This window comes from Sesamum indicum, linkage group LG5 (assembly GCF_026168435.1).
Source record: "Sesamum indicum cultivar Baizhima isolate 11 linkage group LG5, ASM2616843v1, whole genome shotgun sequence".
Classification (NCBI taxonomy): domain Eukaryota; kingdom Viridiplantae; phylum Streptophyta; class Magnoliopsida; order Lamiales; family Pedaliaceae; genus Sesamum; species Sesamum indicum.
The window spans coordinates 10,782,771-10,804,747 of NC_142661.1; the positions used below are offsets into that span (position 1 = coordinate 10,782,771).

The 21,977-nt window shown below is 35.5% G+C and overlaps 1 protein-coding gene and 1 pseudogene across 2 annotated transcripts; both read right to left on the reverse strand.

Annotated features, from left to right (window-relative positions):
- Positions 1–102: 102 nt before the first annotated feature.
- Positions 103–19,533, reverse strand: LOC105162397 (uncharacterized; annotated as a pseudogene). Its single transcript, XR_016065467.1, has 21 exons — positions 19,424–19,533; positions 19,230–19,314; positions 18,318–18,384; positions 18,184–18,235; positions 16,827–16,964; positions 16,116–16,700; position 15,860; positions 15,557–15,743; positions 11,368–14,442; positions 11,095–11,245; positions 9,507–9,644; positions 7,440–8,561; positions 6,524–6,725; positions 6,076–6,421; positions 4,283–4,616; positions 3,857–4,202; positions 3,447–3,785; positions 3,104–3,172; positions 1,066–1,180; positions 775–848; positions 103–433 (listed from the first exon to the last, which is right to left on the reverse strand). The product of XR_016065467.1 is annotated as an uncharacterized LOC105162397 (transcript).
- Positions 6,072–8,541, reverse strand: LOC148788111 (dnaJ homolog subfamily C GRV2-like). The gene is made up of 4 exons (XM_088880361.1): positions 8,032–8,541; positions 7,444–7,925; positions 6,710–6,771; positions 6,072–6,421 (listed from the first exon to the last, which is right to left on the reverse strand). Exons 1-4 carry the CDS (start codon positions 8,539–8,541, stop codon positions 6,072–6,074), a joined length of 1,404 nt encoding a protein of 467 aa, XP_088736487.1.
- Positions 19,534–21,977: the final 2,444 nt, after the last annotated feature.

Here is a 21,977-nt window from a genome sequence, read left to right on the forward strand (position 1 = left end):
TCAAAGAGTTGTATAAGCAAGGAGGAAGTTACTTCAACATGAGTCCAAGCACTCAAGCAAGAACACAATCTCTACCACAAGAGCTGATCAACTTTACAAGAGTTCTACAATATGTTAGTTGACTATATATGTTGTGAACAAGAAAGTTGAAAATGGAGAACAACAGAGTTTCAGCAGCAGATATGCAAGGTGGCAGAACACAAACGCTATTATTACTAGATAAATTAAATCAAAGCAGCAAAAACAATGAAGAAATACGCTCCAATTAGTCAAAAATCCAAGAAAATGAGAACCCAGCAACACAAAACATTGGGGGACATATGATAAAAATGATATGATAGCATATGAATAGTCACCTGCACCACAGGACACCAATACTAAAGCACTTCCGGGAACATCACCGTGGTCTTCTAGCCAAGCGTAGCAAATGTAACTGAAAGAAAATTATGTGATGAATTCCATTGGAAGAATTTAAATGAAAGATGGAAGACAAAAAAGAAAGAAAAAGAAAGAACTATAAATTAGAGGGCGACAGGATAAATTCGATGAAGTTACACATGCGACGGGTACCATAACATATGTTGGATGAGAAACCACAAATGCCAGTACTTTTACAAAGTTACAAACACTATGTTAGTCTGCAAATAGTGAATCTCATTTCAATTCATGCTAAACCAAATTTACAATGGCCTGTTGAAATAAAGATGGTTTATTATATGTTTGTCATTTTCAATAACATTTACCACAAACGTTAAAATTCCTTAATTGGTGTACCTCCTAGATTCACAAGACGAGCTCACTGTTTCGGACTCTTATCTGCACTTATATCTGCATCGCCAGCTGAGTAGCTGCAGGAGATGGTAGTTTCAAAATCTAAGCCACAGCCCAACAATATAGTTTAACATAGAAAGTGTATGAGATTACGTAAATGGTCCACCAATCAATGCAAATTTCACAAACTATAAAATATTGTCCATAGTTTTGCCATTAGCGAAACCACAAACAGAAGAAAATCCCAGAGTTGAACTCATTTTGGATAGCATCCTATCCCATAGAATATATTACCTAGAAGGAAGATGGCTTGGGGTACAAAAGGAGTATCCGTTGTCTCCCTCTAAGCAGACCTTCAAATCTGCGTGAAAGTCTTTCGCAAGTTTGGCAGTGTAATTTTCTTGGTTGCCTGCAGGAAACAGCTTGGAAATCAGACCGTCTAGCACGGATCAGAGATTGGTGCAAAAAATAGATCAAACATCATTTTATTGCCCCATAAATTTTAAACAAAAAAACTACAAACAAAGTCTATTTGCATTGTTTGAGTTTCAAGAGATTGCAAGATTTCTAGGACACCACAATTTGCAGGCAATCATGACACATAAATTGGTTAAAATAGACAGAATAGATGAAATATGACAAAACACAACTGCCGGATCAACTGTTAAGCAAAGAGACAAAATGACACTAACTTCAACTAGATATTATGTTTCACTAGCTTGCTTAAGTTTAGCTGATGTATCCTTCACCTTCACCAACTGTGCAATATGTAGCCGAGTTTTAAGCCTCGATTGAGTAAAACCAGCGAAAACTTCCAACAATTTTTATTACAAGATGATTAGCAACTGCCTATAGAAATTGAATAATGTATTAATTCAAATCCCCAAGATACGCAAAGAGCTAGAATAGTCAATACAAGTCAGCACAAAGTACATATGACATGATGGAGACAGGAAGCACAGAGTTCATGGTGATCCTGATTGGCATCACGGTACCATTCTGGATGATACAGGTATAGACAAAAAGGATGCCAATTCAAGGCCTAAACCCAATGAACTCCAATTCTCAAATTGAACAGCCTACTTAATTATTTCAAAGTTTCAGATCTAGATCTATTAACAAGATGCATATTTCAGAGACCAAATACAATAGAAGGGTAATCAATCTTGAGTAGCATAATCATTCATGATACATGTACTCACAGAGCTTCACAACTCAGTAAATTACCAAATGAAACAATACTTGAGCAGGAGCCCATCACTTTCAATCTTACCCAAATGGACAAAAAAAAAGGAATATCACCAATAACGTCTATTGGAAGATTCGTTACAACAAAATATGACATCTTTTTCTGAATATTAAATTACTAAAAGATTCATTGAATTCTAAAAACCATCATATGTGTCGATTGTGTTTCACATATACTTGGAGTGCAAATTAGTTTAAAAAAAATATGCTTTTCAATATTTAATTCATGTATCACATACATTTGGCATGTAAATTATTTCAGAACAATTCATGCTTTTCAAAAATTCATTTGCACTCCATGTTTCTTGATAATCTACAGTGTCACAACATTATCCACTAAATGTATTAAAACTCATGCACTATGCCTGATCAACCCACAAATTCAGAGCATATGATCATTATCCTGGCGGTTCTATTACCTAGATCCAAACTAGACCCACTATTAGCTGACCTTATCCTGCCCATCCTATGTGAGAGTATGGAAGAACTCCTTAATAAGCCTACATCTACAGTGCAAAGCAGATCAAAGATACATGTGAAACGAAGATACAGAAATCTTCTCAGCAGCTTTAATTTTCTTAAGCCTAAATAAATCATTATTCACTTAGCATTCTCGCATGCTAATCAAAAAACTCACGAAACAATCATAATACCTCAAGAAAAGCTTTTAACAAGGACTTGTAAACTACTAATCCTTTTAGAGCTTTTCATTTTGGTGTGCATATTGTTTTTCCTTGTCCTTTTAAAGGAAACATGGAAGATACCACGGCTGGAAGTCATCTTTGTTGAAAGACTGACTGCTTATAATTTTTTAAAAAAGAAAGGTTAAAAGTAACAAGATTTGATGCAGCTAAATCTGATGGAAAGTAAAACCATGATTAAGTCAGTATCACATTATGATCTAGTTTAGCAGGGGATGGGTCAGCTGACCAACCACATAAAGCTGCCAGCAGTTGACCAATTCATGCAAAAAACACAAACTCAAGGGTTTTAGCTACTAGTTGTTCTAAAAATTTCAGGAAAAACTCACTCAAGAATAATAGGTCAGATAAAATGCAACACAGATTAAAGAGTCATGACTTACATCAGAGGCACTCAGTATGTCACGTACTTTGGTACAATAGGCCCCTACTGTTGCAAATGCATGCAAAACCTACGCGAACACAGCAAAGGGATTATGACCACAAAGAGATTATGAACACAAATATATTTATGGAGAAATTAAAAAAAATAGAACTCAGACCACCTTGAGCAACTTATCATATGAATTCAGAACATAATTTCTTTTGCTAATTATGCACCACTTCTGTCCCACAAGTTTGGTCTGGCATTTTATGTTAGTTCATTGCAAATGTTCCATACTTGGATATAAAGACATTTATCAATCAAAAACAAAAGAGTAAATCTGCAGCACACAGCAACTATACCTGAGGTTCATTTCTCATCTCCTGTTGGCCAGAAGCCTGCTCAGGTACATCCCAATCAACAACACGTCCTTTCACCTGTTCACGGTACAGATCCGAAGCCATAGTTGCTATTTGTGCAGACAACGATCATTGTTGGAGTCCAGACAAGTTCAGGAGTTTCTGTTGTTTGTTCAAGAGCAGTCACAACTGCTTCACCAGGATCATCCCTGATTACCGAGACAAGGCCATCAGGCAGAAATCTTGCCAGAGTTATCGCCACTCTAGGCCCATGCATAGTCTGGCCAACAAGCTTCCCTAATGGCGAAGCTGCTGCGGCTCTTTGCTGCAACGGAATCTCTTCTACACAAAATTTCCATTTTAGAGCGCAAGATAGAATTCTTAAGAAACCGCTATCTATGAGATCAGCATACCTTGTATTGGCAAGAGAACTTCAAGAATGAAAACCACCCCTCCATGCTTTGCAGCTGCCCAAGCTAGCTCCGGCGTGCTAGCCAAGGCATAGAGAACATGCAAAGCTCCTTCACGGCAGCTGGGAGATGAGTGAAGCAACTGTAATAAAATAAGCAGACAAGAGCTATCTGCGACCATTGCTTCCACACAAGGTGCATATGTTGTCAACCGTGACAAAACAAGTAGACATAGCTGAGGAATGTTGCTTGATGAAGAAACAGGAAGAGAAAAGCATTCGAAGAGGGGCAATAGCTTCTCCTTTGTGGAGACCACTGAAGCTAAATCCGGATTCTTTGTCAACAAGCGCTAAAATTACAGAAATTACAGAAAAAAAGGTGTCAAGGGTGACTAAAAAAGTGTCAGACGAAAAACCACCAGACTTCTACCTGAAGGGATAGCAGACCGTATTGAAGAATCTTAACTAGTTCCAAATCCTCCCTCTCCAAGCTTTTCCCATCAAGTGACATGAGTATCCATGCTTGCAGCGGGTGCATTATGGACTAGATGTGATATAAAATCAACAAGGGCAAGACAGAAGTCCTCAAGCTCAGTAATTTGAAAATCTGGTTGATCATTATAGACTCTCAAGTATACGTTTCCAATATAGAGCTCCTTAAATAATACTCTCAAGTCATATGAACCATGATGACTGAGGCTTGCACGCTGCTCTTCCACAAATTTCAAAAGTTCTGCTCGAGTGGAGGAAATTCCAGATTATCTCTAAATGAAAGATCAAGTGAAACTATGTCATGATATCTGAGAGTCCCACAAGGTCATCAACTATGGCATAGAGCATCTACATATGGCCATCACTTGGAACTACAGTATATGTGTTTAAAACATTTTCAATCTAGATAGTTATGGAAAGTAACACCCACACCCCAATTATTATCAGAAAGACAACCTACATATAGATTAGAATTATAGCTTGCACATAACAGATACCCTTTTCTTAATCATTATGCAAAAAATAAAACCTTCAGGCTTGTGAAAAGAACTTCTGGTGCTAAAGCTTCTTCTTTTGTTTTTTTGTTTTTTTTGATGGGGTGGGGAGGAGGAAAATGTGCAAATAGAAACCATATCAAACATAAGAAATGCATGGAAACTTCAAAACTAGTCATAGATAGGAAGGGCATAGATTTTAAGGCCAAACACCAAATTTCTTTGATCTGACAAGATAAGATATACGGAAGAAGATACTCTATTAGATGCAAACAAATAACCTCTTCCCTTAAAGAACCAATAGTTGACCTGCAAGAGATCCTTTGAATTAAATACTATGTCCAGTGCAAAAGACAGTTCAAAGGAAAATTAAGTTCTCTAGATTTAAATGCAGAACGTCCAGAAAACATCCATGCCACCACCACACCCGGATTTGCTAGTAAAAATGTAAATCGGGAAAAGAAAAAAAAATGAAACTTGAATCAGTTATAGAATCTTCATGACAACTACATACCAAGTACTCTCTTCGCAAGCAAATTGACTCAACAAAAGGTACCGAACAAATAAACATTAACTCTATGAACCCTCAAGTTTGTAAATGGACCTCGATTCAAGTAACAGACCACAAGAGAAAACTATAACATCAAGGTACGGCAGTTTTTTGAGAAACATCGGAGTGGTTTTTGTAAGATGTAACAGTCATGTGCCAGCTGATGCAGTGGCTTCAAAATTCATATTGTTCATAAAGCTTAAATTTTCACACTTCACGTAGAAAAGGTACATTCTGCCATTCAAAGAATAGTCATCACAAAGTATCTTCAACACTAGAGTTCCAACATTTTGTTCAATTTAAAAAAAATAAAAATATGAACACCTTCACAAGCAAATAAGTTTTCTATACAAGCTCAGACAGACACAGAGAAAATGCCAGCAACAAAGTCATCCACATGAGCACAAAGAGCATTATAAACAGACCAATATGGTGTAATTACATTATTCAACATCCATATATGAGCTACGAAGAATTATATGGGCAAAAGAGTGAAAAGTAATGAACGAATAGAAGCTAAGTCACTGAGCAATATGTCACTTGGAGCCAGGTTAAGCAATAAATATAGAAGGACAGTCAAGAAATCCATAACAGAAACAGCAGTGTTCTGCAAACTTCCAGATACTAGAATCTCATGCTAGAAAACTGATGAAAGCATAATCATAACAATATAATGATCTATCTTACCACAGTACACCAGCCTTCAGAAGGGCATTTTGAATTTCAGAGGAGATAGAAAGGTGAGCAATGGTCTGCAGGTTAGCATCAATAGCAGCAGGAACAAGCTCAAGTTCAGTGCAATGAACAATGTCATCAACTAATCCCGAAAAATAGAGCATCTCAGTTCTCGCACTTTCAAACTGACTCAAAACCGAAAAGGTTCGCATTATGCTAGCAACAATAGTAGCGGACGGTTCAGTGGCAGGAGTTGTTGGTTGGACCACACACATGCAACAGGAAAGAAGGGTTGCAAGAAGAGGTATTCCACCATCTCTCACAAGCTCTTCACCATTCAATGATGAAGACTCGGCACCTGAAAGTTAAATATGTGGAAATAGCATAAGCAAAAGTACATTTACAAAGTACTTATCTAAAGAAGAATGATATGGAAATTAAAGGCAAATGATGAATTTACGTCAACCAAACAAGCTCCGAGGATGCAACTAGAAGATGTGCTCGATCAGAGGAAAGAAAATTGTTATCATCCTTGTCCACTGTAACGGCACTTAAGAGCATAGGACATCCAGCATATTTGAATGGCATCAATACATTCCCATATCGCCTATATAGAATACACTGGCCCTTTAAGAGAAGCAACAACCTCCAAGTCTGGGGACCTTGCAATCCTCACCCAAGGAAGAGGAATGAGAAAGCAGTAGATCACTAAAAAGAAAATATGAAACATGGAACTCAAATATGAAGAAATACAACCAATTAAAGAGGATTGCATTACGGCCACAGACATGCCTCATAAAAACCCTCATATGTAGGGTTCAACTTAGGAATTTTGTCCAACTTTGCTGATCATATTCCAAGAAGTTTACTGATTGCAGAATTAAATATTAGATGGAGGCAACAAAACCAAAGGGAAACATATGTAAGTAGTCCAAACCTCATAGGAAAGCCCTATGATTTACATTTTCACTCTTCCACAAAAGCCACTTAAATTTATATGTTTATATTTATTTCTTGGTCCACACCTTAAATTGAGGTAGTATCATATCTAAGAATTAAATATATATCTATATATAGTCCCGTGTCCTTCCTAGTTCCAAGATATATTTAAAATCAATACTGATATCCATTTATATGGGTAAAAGAGCATTTGGCTCATCTTGATAAATACCTTTAGAGCACTTTCTATCAGTCAAATAAACAGCTTAATTGTGAAAACGGCGTCTAAACAAACCGACTAATTCATTTGAAATAAGATCTGGCAGCTTATAAGATCCCTTGTCTATATGTTCTTTTTTTCTCAAGCTTAATCATATAGTCTCCATTTTTTATGAGTAATGACAGATCCTCACACAGGATCAAGGAATTTGGCATACCTACAAGCACTCATAAGCTTTCTGCACTGCCAGAAACTTCTCCCTCCCTTCAGGATTTTTGTCAGGATGATACTTCATTGCAAGTGTCCTATACTGTCTCATGAGCTTTTCCTCATCAATATACTCAATCTGCTTTGATATATTAGGTATCTCCTCAACTGACTCAAAACTTGGTTTCTTAGGGGCGTCGTCTCTGGATAATTCATCAATGGAAATCTCTAGTATCTTGCAAGCTTCTTCTTCAGAAAGGTCCATTGGCCTTCGAGTTAACTCTTCTCTCCACATTACTAGCAATGATTGCAAAAACTCAACATGTTCAACAATAGGCCAATTAGGAAATCTAATTTCATCACATAAGTTTCGAAGATAATAACGATGACACCACATTTCATCTTTCAGCTCTGGATATGTCACTGGTGGCATTGGAGCATAGTCATATAAGGAATGACGATGCTGTGACAATTTCTGAGGGAAATCACCAAGATGCTGAAGAACATAATCAAATAAAACTGAGAGTTAAATGCAGCACTTATTTGCATTGAGCGTGACTCAAGTACCACCATGTTTTAGAATGTAAATACTAAATGTTAACAAAAGATGCTAGGGGTGAAAGACACGTAGCAAACTCCAGTTGCAGATTCAGCGCCACCTGACAGATCAGATTTTCTGCTCGCATCTTGTGTGTCCAAATAATCTCAGGAGTGTCAGAATCAGAAACCATTGCTGCGGCAAAAGCAACTTGGCCGCTACGTTCCAGTACATAAAGCAATGACTCAGGTAAGAGGCCGCCCAAAACACTTCGTTTCCCCAAAGGTAGAGAAGAGGAAACTGCAGCTTCCTCACCACCATGAAAAGCTTGATAAACATGAGTCACTGAGAAGAATTGGTGAATTGAAAGTAGATTAGATCCAGGGTAAGCCAGAGCAAAATAAAATGCGCCTGTACTGTATAATCGGATCATTGCTTTTGGGTTCCTAGTAACTATAGCAGCAGCAGCATCAACAATAGTCGGTTCACCAGAAAGCATTGCGAGGAAAGAGTTTGGTTCATTAACCAAAGCTCTGAAATCGAGAAACAATGTGCATATTGATGGAGCCACCATCCAGCCACTGCCTAGTTCAGCTTAAAAACAAAAGAAAAAATAACGAAAACATCTCAAACCTCTGTGGAAGGAAAAGAAAGGAACAAAAGTTACCCCACTTCCAAACTGAAAGTGTTGTAATATAATTACCATGAAAAGGCACAAGAGAATATGAAAAGTTGCATCTTTAAAACACCAGGAGTTTAAGGATACTAGTACACGCAGATATCCTAAGTGCATATTACAGGGAAACTATATCTTAGTTTAAGGAGGTGCAACAGTTCCAGTGACCCTTCTAGAGTTGTTTGCACAATTAGTCTCCAATGTGCATCTCATGTGACGATAAGCATAAATACCGGACAACTGACTCCCATTTTAAATGGCTTGCAAGCAAACGGTTTATTGTAGGATAAAGCTCTGATCCTATTTTACTCTACGTGCCACACATCAATCTTTTATGTAACCAAGCTCATAACCAAAGGAATGCTTTAAGGGGCCCAGTGCTTTATGTACGTGAAAGAATGGCCTGCTCGTTGAAGCGAGTAAAGATTGAGGGAAGGGAAAAACAAAATGAACAGCCCTTCATAATTCTTTTGAACCAACTTATACCAGATCTACGTACAAGCAAAATTTAGTAGATAGAGAACTCTTTTAACAGAAGTCGGAAATGTTGTACCCCACCCTCGCATATCCATCAACATAATCCTCGACTTACTATCCCTAAGTGAATACAAATCATAGAACGGCCAGATTGAAAATCTCAAATATTTGAGGACAAAGGTTGATGGAACTTATTTGAAACCACATATCAACCTTTACATTTTTCAGGCTCTCCAGGTAAATAAACAAAAGATACAATAATAAGCATAACTTTCTGCGTTTTTAGCAATTTTTTATTCTAATAAGTATGAGCAGATTTTTCAGTTGGCCAATCTGGGACAAGAGCACAGACAACCAATAGAAAGACAGGCACTTAAAAATATTACTTGTGCAATATGTGGAGTACAACGTGAGCTTGACAAGATACTCTATCTGGGGGTTGGTGTAACAATCTCTCCAGCATCATCTATATCTGAATGAGCGGCTACCATACTGTGCAATATGGACAATGCCACATCTCCTACCTGAAAAAGAACACACCCGTTTTAGGAACATTGTAAAACAAGCATACCCAACTATAGGTATGCGTATCAAGTAAAGACTCCTTATTTGTCCCTTTGGCGCAGGAAAAACAGAAATTTCTCTACCATAGATATCCTATTTAAATAACAAAAGTAAATAAGAAAGAACCACGTTCAGTAACTAATTTATAATATATTTAGTCTAAGAAATGTAGATGATCATAAGCGCGAAAAATTCTTCGTTATCACAGTAGAAATTACTTTATTTCATATTCTGTGGCGAAAAACTGCAACAAAATGATCATGATCATAGTGTGTAGTCCAGTAATTAGACTCTATAGAAACTAGATACTAATTCAACTCCATCAGTTCAGCAGTAGTTTGATATATAAACAACACTTCAGTGCTATTGAAGATCCCCAAGATCCGCAAAGAGCTACAGTAGTTCAATACAAGTTAGCACAAAGTACAGATGACATGATGGAAACAGGAAGCACAGAGTTCATGGTGATCCTGATTGGCATCACGGTACCATTCTGGATGATACAGGTATAGACAAAAAGATACCAATTCAAGCCCTAAACCCAATGAATTCCAATTCTCAAATTGAACAGCCTGCTTAATTATTTCAAAGTTTCAGATCTAGATCTATTAACAAGTTGCATATTTCAGAGACCAAATACAATAGAAGGGTTTTGGGGGTAGCTGATCATTAACCAATCTTAAGTAGCATACTCATTCATGATACATGTACTCACAGAGCTTCACAACTCAGTAAATTACCAAATGAAACAATACTTGAGCAGGAGTTCATCACTTTCAATCTTACCCAAACTGACTAAAAAAGGAATATCACTAATAAAGTCTACATAAGACCAAACTGTATAGAATATCCTAAATGTAGCATCAAACATCCCATCCCACAACAACGGACCAGAGCATTGTCCAAATAGTTCGATGCCAAAATCCCAGAGATTGCAATTGCATGCTCATGTACATAAGTTCAACAATTTACATAGCAATAGGCATATCATAATTCGAGAAAGGAATAGTAAAAGAATATGGGGACAGTATGTCTACTGTTGTAGACAATTATAGTATATTGCCATTATTGCACTCAAAAAATCAAAACCATCAAGCATCCTCTAAAATGCTATGATACTTTATGACTTAGAGATATCCACCAAATTACCTTCATTTAGCTCCAACTAACATGCATCATTCTATAGTGCGACACAATAATTAGCATTCCCATTGTGATCAAAAGTCATGTATTCCATAAACGAAGCAATTATTTGCATATATTTCAATTTTAAATAATAATTATTATCTTACCATAGGTTTCTGCAAAGGGGCATAACAAGAAGAGGAATGCCGGTTAAATACTAAATTTCCAAGAGACCATTTCTGCGTGATACCAGAAGAGGATCACACATAAGAAAAGAAAACAAACCTATAGCATAACGAGACTGCAAGATCATATGATAAATGGAAGCGAGACACCATTGGAGGACACCTAAGAGCTGCACTATGTATTGCAGCTTCTCTTGCAACACTCGACGATTCAGTATTAGCCATATCAGCAGCATCTCCACAATAATATCCTAAAACAATAAGATCGAATAAACAGAATAAGCACTTTAATTTCAGATATTGATATTAAATAACTTCTCTAGATAGATCAACATAAATATCGATAGGAATTAAGCCAGTACAAGTGACTTACCAGGACTGAACCCCGAGTGATAAGCTCTTGGGAAGTGACAACAAATTCTCGAGCTTTTTGCACCAGTAGTCAAGAAAAACATTGATTTAAGAGAGTGACTTACAATGCAACCAAAGATTAAATCACTAAAGATAAAGAACAACAGAAAGTAACACAGACCTAATATTAACAAATGATGGTATCTAATGTATCTGTTTATTTTTCAATGGATAAGAAAATCCCTAGCAGAACGCTAAGTCCTCAAAGGTACCTAAAAGATTTTTACAGTACTTATGTTCCATATATTCTTCTCATGATGTAATCTTTTTTTCATTTTAAACACCTTGCTACGAGCGCATAACTCAATACCACCCAATATCTATTGTCGAGTATGGACTTGAATTTTACTCCTTCAACACTTCAAGAGCATAAAAAGATAAATGCAGGAGAGCACTAACACACCTAGGCCCTCAAAAGAATAGCTCGCACTACCAATGAACTAAATGGGTTCTGCATAAGACCCCAGCAGTTGTAAACTGTAGGGTACAAATGATAAATATGATATGATAGCATATAAATAGTCACCTGCACCACGGAACACCAGCACTAAGAAGCACATCCAGGGACATCATCTGGTGTTCTCATCAAGTGTAGCAAATGTAACTAAAAGATATCTGATGAACTTCATTAAAGAGTTTAAAAGAAACATGGAACACAAAAAAGGAATCTGATTTTATTTTCAATATTAGTCAACAATGATTCCCAACCTCACATACCTGGATACACCGCATTCATGGGCCAGTAAAGTACAGATTAGAAGTGAAAAATTTATAATACTTGTCTATATGCAGCATGGTAGACTTCTTTAACTCTTACATGCAAGCACATACATTTTCCTTTTAAGGGGCGGTCATGTAAGATGCACTACTGCTATATACTGAACTTGCACCCTCACCCTGCTGGGATGGCAATCTAAAGGGAATAATTCATAAGATTAAAGAAAACTATAATAATATAGAATTTAAATATTGTTACAATAAATACAAGGCCAGAATCTATCTCCTCCTCCTCCCAACCAAAAATAGTAGTCACATAAGAAAAGGCATGCCTAAAGTAGAGGATTTTACACAAAAAAATTTCAGCACAAAGAAATGTGACAATTTTTTAATAAATCAATAAAGAAAAGAAAGGACTGCCGCAATGTCTTTAAAGTTATTGCCTCCAACAGAATGAAATACTATGTGCACATAATCTCAAAACACAAATGCCGCAATACATTACGCAAATGCTAACTTCTCATAACGAGGGTAAGAGGCCAATCACATCACAACACTTCGTTTTGCCAAGTATAGAGGAGGGCAATCAAGCTTCCACAAAATCTATGGGTTTCTAAATGTTATCATCCTCGATGCTAGCACAATACCCTTTTATCTCCTTACATCGACCTAGTCGGGACGGATTTCGCTTTTCTTTCTTTTCTTTGGCCACTAATGAATTTTTTTTCTTTTTTCTTCCCCTTTTGCTTTAGTCACGGCTTTTTTTTCTTTTTTTTTCCTTTTTTTTTGCCCGTGACTTGTGTTCTTTAGGCCGTTTTCCGGTCTTTTGACGCGAATGACAACACTTGTGGTGAAGGCACCCGGTTACTCAACCAAAAAACGTCGCATTCTGGCCTTTTGACGCGAATGACAACACTTGTGGTGAAGGCACCCGGTTACTCAACCAAAACACGTTTTACCTAAAGTGCTTTGCATACTCATAGCTCCGGCCACCGTTTTACGTGAATAACAACATTTGTGATGAAGTTACCCAGTTACTAAGTGACCTAAACCAGCGGAGTAGATGTAATTTCCTTTTTCTTACTTTTTTTTCTTTCTTCTTTTTTTCCAGAAGGGGAAGGGCCTTTGATTTTTTCAAAATGGATGCATGTCCCATGTTAGGGATATAAGGATCAATCGGGTAGAGTTTTAGCAAACAAATATGATCTCACAAGAATCCTAAGATTTAGTAGAAGCAAAGATATTCCAACTCTCTTTCAAAGCAATTCAAAATGCATGAAATTATGCCTCAACAACTCCACAGTTAATCAAAGCAACAATCACATAATGCTAGTGCACATTCATGTCTCAATCTTATGACTTCCTAAATCACATTTATTTGTCAAATTACTAAAAAATAATATAAACGGAAGTAGTTTGATAGTATCTGGCAAAAGAAAACAAAACAAAAGTAGTTTGATAGGATAACAAAAGATAAATGAAAACTTAAAAAGAAGTTACCCTCTGGTTCCTATCTGTTAATTAACACTACATATATGTCACCGAATTCTTTACTTTTGAAATGGTTTTATCTCATTTGGAAGGTGAATCGGGCTGTTCAAATCAAAATTAGAATATGAGAAGTTTCATGTAATTTCAATTGAACCAAGAGTCTAATCCTAAAATGCTAAACAATTACAGACATCCCGACAACAAAACATGTCTCACAGAGCTTGATATACCACAAAGAACAATATACATCGTTTACTTGAATGAGATAACATAAAAGCACAACCAAATAAAACAAGATGAGAAACACCCCACACCACAGTAGTAAAGTAATTGAAAACCACTAAAAAAGCATCCAACACTATTTATCAAAGGAACAAACTTGCCATAGATAAAAAGAAAATCACAACCCCATAATGTAGATTATAAATATCAAGAACTCAAGGCAAACAATGCAAACATATAAAGGAATGCTTGATGGATGAAATGAAGAGTGAAAGCCAAGAAAATGATCAACTTTTACCACCGTTATCACTTTGCAAAGACTTTCTAGTTTCTGTGTAATTGTTTTCAAAGACCGTCTTTGCCACCTCATACACCTTCCATTCGCGTCCAGCATGCATGGACATAAGAAAAACAGATAATTTTGAAATTCCACAACCAAACTGCATGTTCAGAAGAGGAATTAGTGTAGTGTGCATCATTCGCCATTGTTGGATAAATAAATTACAAATAGAACTTACTTCTAAAGTCTTCATGACTCCTCAAGCTCTACCGCCTTCTTGGACCATTCCTCCGAACCTTCCTTAAACGAGTGTACAAGCTTGGTTACCTATGTGGTCCAGAAACATTGAAACACAAAGACGTTGACAAATGCATTAGATGTGGCAAATGTCTACACATATATATATATATGAACAACCAAAGCATTGCTTAAAAAGATAAGTAGTTGTTAAGACAAAGCCTTAACCAACCATCAATCATGAACTTATAAGGGCATCATACAACTAAGAACAACATGAATCATTACATAAACACAAACACAGCCAAAAGTGACACTCTTATAAACAAGACCGTCGTGCTTTGTTATGTTGATCGCCAGCATCGTAAGTCCTCAAAGGTACCTAAAAGATTTTGACAATACTTATGTTCCATTTATTCTCCTCCCAATGTCATTGTGCTACTAGCGCTTAACTTAATACCACCCAATCTCCATGCCCAAATATTATACTCCTTCAACCCTTGAACAACATTAAAAAGATAAACGTAGGACGAGGACCAGCCCACCCATCCACTCAAAAGAATAGCTAGCACTACCAATGAACTAATGAATTGGTTCGCATAAGTTTGAGATCTATTAACAAGTTGCGTATTTTCGAGAACAAATACAATAAAAGTGTTTTGGGGGTAGCTGATCATAAATCAATCTTGAGTAGCATAATCATTCATGATACATGTACTCACAAAGCTCCACAACTCAGTAAATTACCAAATGAAACAATATTTGAGCTGAAGCTCATCAGCATCAATATTACCCAAACTGACTAAATACAGGAATATCACGAATAACGTCTACATAAGACCAAATTGTACAGAAAATCCTAATTTGAGATTGTTCAAACAGCAGAAACACCCTCTCACTCACAATATGGTATTAGATGATGAATGTAATCAACTTGGAAAGGAGACTGAACTGTTCATGGTAATAACCAACAATGATAAACTGTGAAGGCCCTTCCATCAGAAATTGAAGCTGGTTCTTGAATTAGAAGATAAAGAGGGATGAAAATTGGATTTGGACAGGTCAAGGGGACCAAACATCAGAAAAGAAAAAGTGGCTTCCATTAAAACTTCATGTAATAGAATTCATCATTCACAAAAAGAACTAGCATGGTTCTGAAAATTAACTGTTACAAGTCATAAGAAAAGCGGAAATCTCTGCTCACCAGATGCATACGAGATTATTTGCCTTTTCAATGGTGAAATATAATGAGCCCCTTGGAATGCAGCAGCGTTTCAGTACATTGAGTGGTCTGAAATCAACGGAATATGCCTTCTGAAAGCCATCCAGAATTGCCACCATTGTCAAGTTTGCAGGTCTCCTGTCTGATTCATATCCTCTTAGCAATGACACTTAAGCAACCATGGAACGCTCATGATTTAGATAAATGTTCACGTCCTACAAATTGTCACATCTTAAGAGCTGGAATAACAAAGGAAGATTACGCAATAATTATACAGACATGTACCCTCAGGTTTGTGTATTACGGATTAAACGAAAAAAAAAAAAGAGGGAAAGGCCTGCGTATTGAAAAAATTATGTTTCCACTCTTGCTCATATTTTACATTACATATTCCACATAAAAAACCGGATGCGGTGGGTGAATTTATGATGTAAAGTTGGACTGCATTGGGCATCTTAATTGTTAAAAACCAGATGGGGTTTTTGTAACATGCTCAAACCTTAAGAGATATCTTTCATTATGCCAAGGAATGTTAGCATACCTCCCCAATATCAGATCCAACTGCAATGCCTTCAGCAATAACCTTTCAAAGAGAGAATGCATCTCCAAATCCCATATTAACTCCTTGACCAGCCAAAGGATGAACAGTGTGTGCAGCATCACCGATAAGAACAACACGTTTTAATGTGATTCAGAGACAGTGGAAACACCATTCTTTCAGATGCTACTTTAGTCACTCTGGGAGGAACTTCAAAACACTCATTGGCGGATACTGTTGTGTCTCCAGTGAGCCAAGAGAATGCAGCTCTGCCACCAAACAGTTGAGAATTTGGATGTGGGCCATAGCCATTGTCAAGAGCACGATCTATTCTCTCACAAAATCAACTTCTGACATGGATTTGCGGTTCAATGACTCTTCAGGGGTCATTGTCCAGACGATATTGCTGAAATTGTCCCCAATTGGCAGAAGTGCAATAGGGCCATTAGGGAGAAAACGTTGCCAATCACAATGATTTTCCTCCATATGCTCTACAATACATATAATTGCATTCTGAGAACATTTCCATCCAGTTGAATTTATTCCCGCTAACTCCTTAACTCGTGATTTGGACCCATCAGCTCCAACCTTCAGTGAGCACCATATAGCAGGACAGCTTAATTCAACATCTTTTAAGCATTAAGAGTAGATTGATGGTTTTTTCTTACAGATATAAGGAGAAATTTGAATAGTTAAGTTCTACATGAAACTTACCACTAATTTGGCGTACAAGCTATTCCCATCACTAAGTTCCAATTTAGCTAAAGATCCATGAGGACTTGATGCGGATCTTGAATGTATGGTCATTGAGCTTAATCTGGAAGGATATATTTTCTGCTGGAAAGCTGTGTTCTGTAACAAGTATAATGTCACTCAAAAATAGCGAGGATACACAATAAAATCTTCAATTTAAAGTACAAACAATTAATGAACCTTGCGAATATTATGCGTAATTGGCAAGGCTTGCGGAAAATTAACAAAAAACTTTCATCAACAAACACTATTCCAGGCCTCAAGAAAGCATCTTACTCTATAATAAGGAAGATGATCTCTCCTTAGAGATACTATAGTGACAGACTATACCTCCCTCTTCTGAAATTATCAAAGTCTCAGCTCCAAGTTCTCTTCATTGTAAAAAAAAAGGCGCAAAAGGGAAGTTCCAAACTACCCTCACTTAAATAAACCAATAAACAAACAAAAAGTAAACAATTATGAGGACCTTCCACCCCTTTCAAGTTTACAATATTTCCGTGCCTAATCTCCTTAGTCTGCAGAAATATAAATGTGTATCCGTTTTCAGTCTGGTTATGCTAATATGTTATTGTTATCTTTTCAAAAATGCGTATCGGAATGTCATTCTGAAACTACAGGATTGGGCTTTAATAGTTGGTCTCCTGTGTGAAGATGTAACAATGTTTTGCTAGTGTCGGGACATGAACTCAAGAGGAGCATGACAATACTTACAGAATCAAATGTCTCTAGTGGAAGACTCTCCAAGTGACGTCGAATGACTGCATTCCCTTCACGATGGACCAGTTTTAAGTTAACCAATCCTGAAATGTCAAGGCCACCATCTGTTAACTTCTTTTCTCGGTCCTTTTCAGGAACCTCGTTGAGCATCCATAATTCCGATCCTGGAGCCAAAAACGCCTCTAACACCTAAGAAATGGCACAGCAGTATAACAAACAAGTTCTACAGATAAGAATCAAGGAATTCAGAAGCCTAAAGTTAAACTAATATAGCATTTGAACAAAAATTTATATCCAGAAAGTGATATTAGAGATGGTTTAAAAAGCAATTCAGTTTTGGATTAAGATCAGGGTGCGCACATTGCATGTCAACATTTCACAATCAGATGTTCAAAAAGCGATTAGCATTACAAAGTGCGTGAAAGAATGCTCTATTTTGTCGATGAGCAATTAAAGGAGAAGCTGACTGAAGAACAAGACTAAGATAACATGCTTAGAATTTTTTGGGAAAGACGAAACTTAAGAAGCATATGCACAAGAAGATTATCCAAATTTCCAAATTTCTATATGTAAAAAACAAACATTTTCCAAATTTAAGTACCTGTAAGCATGATAATAAAGATCTATGAAGCAATTTATTCTCCACAACTCAACTAAATGAAAACCACAAATAAGATTATCTGTGAATATTACAGGTTTCATCACGGAAGGAGACAGCCGCAGAATTGTGCTTACCCTAGTATTTCTTTGTTAATGTCTCTGCATTGTACCTTGTATATCCAAAACCAGTGTAATCCCAAACCTAGAAGAAGACATTCATCAAATTCAGATGTAAACTGTTCCAACAATCCTTAGCAACATTTTTCTAATTTTAAGTAGAAGAAAATTATTGACCATATGATATTATAACAGAGCAAGTTAAACAAATTAGGATTGTCAAAGCAAAAATTAAATGAAAGAAGCACTAGAAAGCAAGATAAAGATGACATGTAAGATGGAGGGAGAAAGTATTTGCAAGCAAGGAAGTGAGAGAAAACTTAGGACATCAACAGAGAGTATTCCAGTATTCCTTCTTTATCTATCAATATATGAACAATGAGAAAATATTGGGCCAAGAAGGATTGTTCAAACAGCAGTAACATTTCGCAATACCATAATTTGAGGCCTCCTTCTCGCTCTGTCTCCCCCCCCCCTCCCCCTGCTTTTCTTGGTTTTCTTTACTCTGTTTTTTGGGTGAGAAATGAACACAAGAAAAAAGAAATGAAGGTGAGAGGGTTTCACCATGTGAGTGTGGGCGGGGTTTGATGATGGGGAGAAAACGGTGGTTTAAGGGTTTTTACCAGGGGGCTTTCCTTTCTTGGATTTGTACCCACATCCGCATCCGCGTCTCCTCACATTCGAACCTTGAGTCGGCCATACCACCATGAACTTCACCTGCTTTCTTTAACTTTTTTCCTCGGAGAAGTGAACAGAGGAGAAGGGAAATGGTTTGATGGTGGGGTTGGGTGAGGGTATTTTGGCGGTGGGAGGACGGAACTGCGGCGTCTCTCCTTCGCCGGCTTTCGCTTTCTTGGAGGGAGAAAATGAGGGGCATTGTTTGAGGTGTAACAAGAAGAATTGCAAGAGGTGTGACGGCCTTCCTCGTACCTGCAACATCACCCACTTGCCTCATCTGCTTCTCCACATTCAGCAACATCTCAATTTTCGCCTCCAAATCTCCGCCTCCATTTTCCTACAAAATTAAACCAAAACATTCGATAAATCACAGCACGAGATACAAAATGGGTAAGCGAACAATAGCGTATAAGCTAATTGGAAATCAGGAACGCGCATTTGCTTACCATTTCGATCGAATAGATACGACCAATTGGGGAATTTTTCGTGCAATCGATGAAAAACAAAACCCTAGCGAGAGAGAGAGAGAGGAGAGAGTTGAAATATGTTTTACCAATCGACCTTCTTACAGCTAATAAACATTTTACAAAATTATAAAATTTTTATATACATTTTGACCCCTAAATTATGTTTATTATAACAAAAGTCCACCTAAACAAATAATTTAGTGTTGACACAACAAAAACACCTTTTTAACTTATTTTTATATTTTTTGTTTCACTTCCTAAGTATATTTAATTAAAAAATCTCTCTCAAAATTACTTTTAGTAATTTTAAAATTTTTACTCAAATTTTTATTTAAACAATAATGTTCAAAATGTATAGCACATATTTATTATAACAAAAGTCCACCTAAACAAATAATTTAGTGTTGACACAACAAAAACACCTTTTTAACTTATTTTTATATTTTTTGTTTCACTTCCTAAGTATATTTAATTAAAAAATCTCTCTCAAAATTACTTTTAGTAATTTTAAAATTTTTACTCAAATTTTTATTTAAACAATAATGTTCAAAATGTATAGCACATAAAAAAAAATTTACAAGTTCAATATGAAAATATGTTTTACAAAGAAAATTATTTACAAGCTCAATTTAATTTTATAAGAAAGTATGTTATATAACTTATATATTTTTATATTAAATTATATGCACAAATATTTAAAATATAGCATATCATCACTCATAAAATAATAAAATATTATAGATTAGTTATATCAACATATTTGCATATTTTATAGTACGTATACATAAATGTTCAAAATAATTTTTTAGATGATGTTGACAATTCCTCTAGAAAAGAACTTTACTATATATAACAATACAAAATAAAAATTATGTAAATCTTTTAGAAATTATATAAAATAAATGAATTGAAAATTTATAGAGTTTATTCAAATTTTCATACTAATTACAAAAATTATAACTTTTGGATAATATTTATTTTAAATAAAAAATTATAATAATTCAGATTACGTTTTTTGGTGATGACTATAATAAACATAGTTTAGATGGTGCAAACAATAAGGGTATTTTTGTTATAAAGTTTTTGGTCCATATTATCAGGGAGTTTGTTATATTTTATAGTTAAAAGGGGTATATATGACGATTTTATATATACTTTAGGGGTGAAAAGTGCATTTGACCCAAAATTTTATTTTATTTTATTTGACATTTTCAATTGAAAATTTTTACAATCAAAACTTGTATAGTAAGTTCCTTTTACTAAAATTTTTTTATATTCAAACATTTGGTTGTTTTTGTTATAAATGTTATTAATTCAAGTTTTTTATATATATTTTTTATTTTGTGTGAAAATATGGCATAGCAAAACAATATTGCTATTGTTATTTATTTTAGAGGTTAACAGATTGATTCATATGATTGTGTGAGTTATGATCACTCTTTAGTCATATTTATAAAAATATATTATAGTACTACGTTTGTTGAACTAGAGTCGATTTTGTATGAAAAACTTGATCTTTCTAGGAATAATTTTAAGTTATAGATATATTTTAAATATAAAATATATAAGTTGTTGAAGACGGAAAATGGTGTTGCCAATTAAGATGGATCGGGAGTGCAATTTTTTTCACTTTGGTGAATAAATATGTGTGTGTTGATATTTTGGTTGAAGCAAAAAAAATCTCTAATATTATTGTACCAAATATGTGTATGTTTTTCTGTTTTTCAATTTTTTATATAATATATATATATTTATATATATACATAATATAAAACAGACATGATTTGACAATAAACAATAATTTTTGCCTCCCAAAAATACAACATTAAAATAAAATATTTATATATATACATATTTATATATAAAAATATATGATTTGACAATGAACAGTGATTTTTGTCTCCCAAATCCCAACATCAAACCTACACCACTTATTTTAAAATATTTTAAATTATCCCAAAATATAAATCCAAACATATCATTTATTTTCAACACGTACTTACTTATCTCTATTTTTCTCTCTCTATTTTCAAAACACAAAACAAAACAACTAAAACACAAATCCAAACACAATGAATATTCTTCATCATCTAAAAAAAGAAAAACATATTTGCAAATCACCTGAAGAACTTTCTTCGCGGTTTCTTCATCCAAAGACGTCGTTGGTGCCATTGTGGCAGCAGTGAGTTGAGAGAGAGAGAGCAGAGAGGAGAAGGAGAAATAGCAGTTTAGGGTTTTTGAAAATTAGGAATGAATGAAGCTTCTTATTATTGTGAAAACACTAAGCGAACACTATTCTACTCTGCCTTGTACTGCTAGTGGTGAATAAAGAGAAAAGAGGTAATTAAATAATTTTTTTACAAAATAATATGAAATATATTTTTCTCAATTTTTTTTCTATTTTTTTTTTATGAAATAATGAATTTTCCAAACCCTAAACGTGAGGTACGGGTTGGGAGTTACTATGAAAGCCCATCATCAATGTTCTAACTATTTTGAATGTTGTGGGACTGAATTTTGCTTTGTGGGTTTA

Coding starts and splice junctions, on each gene's coding strand:
- LOC148788111 (XM_088880361.1), bottom strand. CDS start 8,541: ATGGTGGCTCCATCAATATGCACATTGTTTCTCGATTTCAGAGCTTTG. Junction 7,926..8,031: donor TTTCACCCCTAGCATCTTTT/GTTAACATTTAG, acceptor TATGTTCTTCAG/CATCTTGGTGATTTCCCTCA. Junction 6,772..7,443: donor CAGAAAGCTTATGAGTGCTT/GTAGGTATGCCA, acceptor TTTTCTTTTTAG/TGATCTACTGCTTTCTCATT.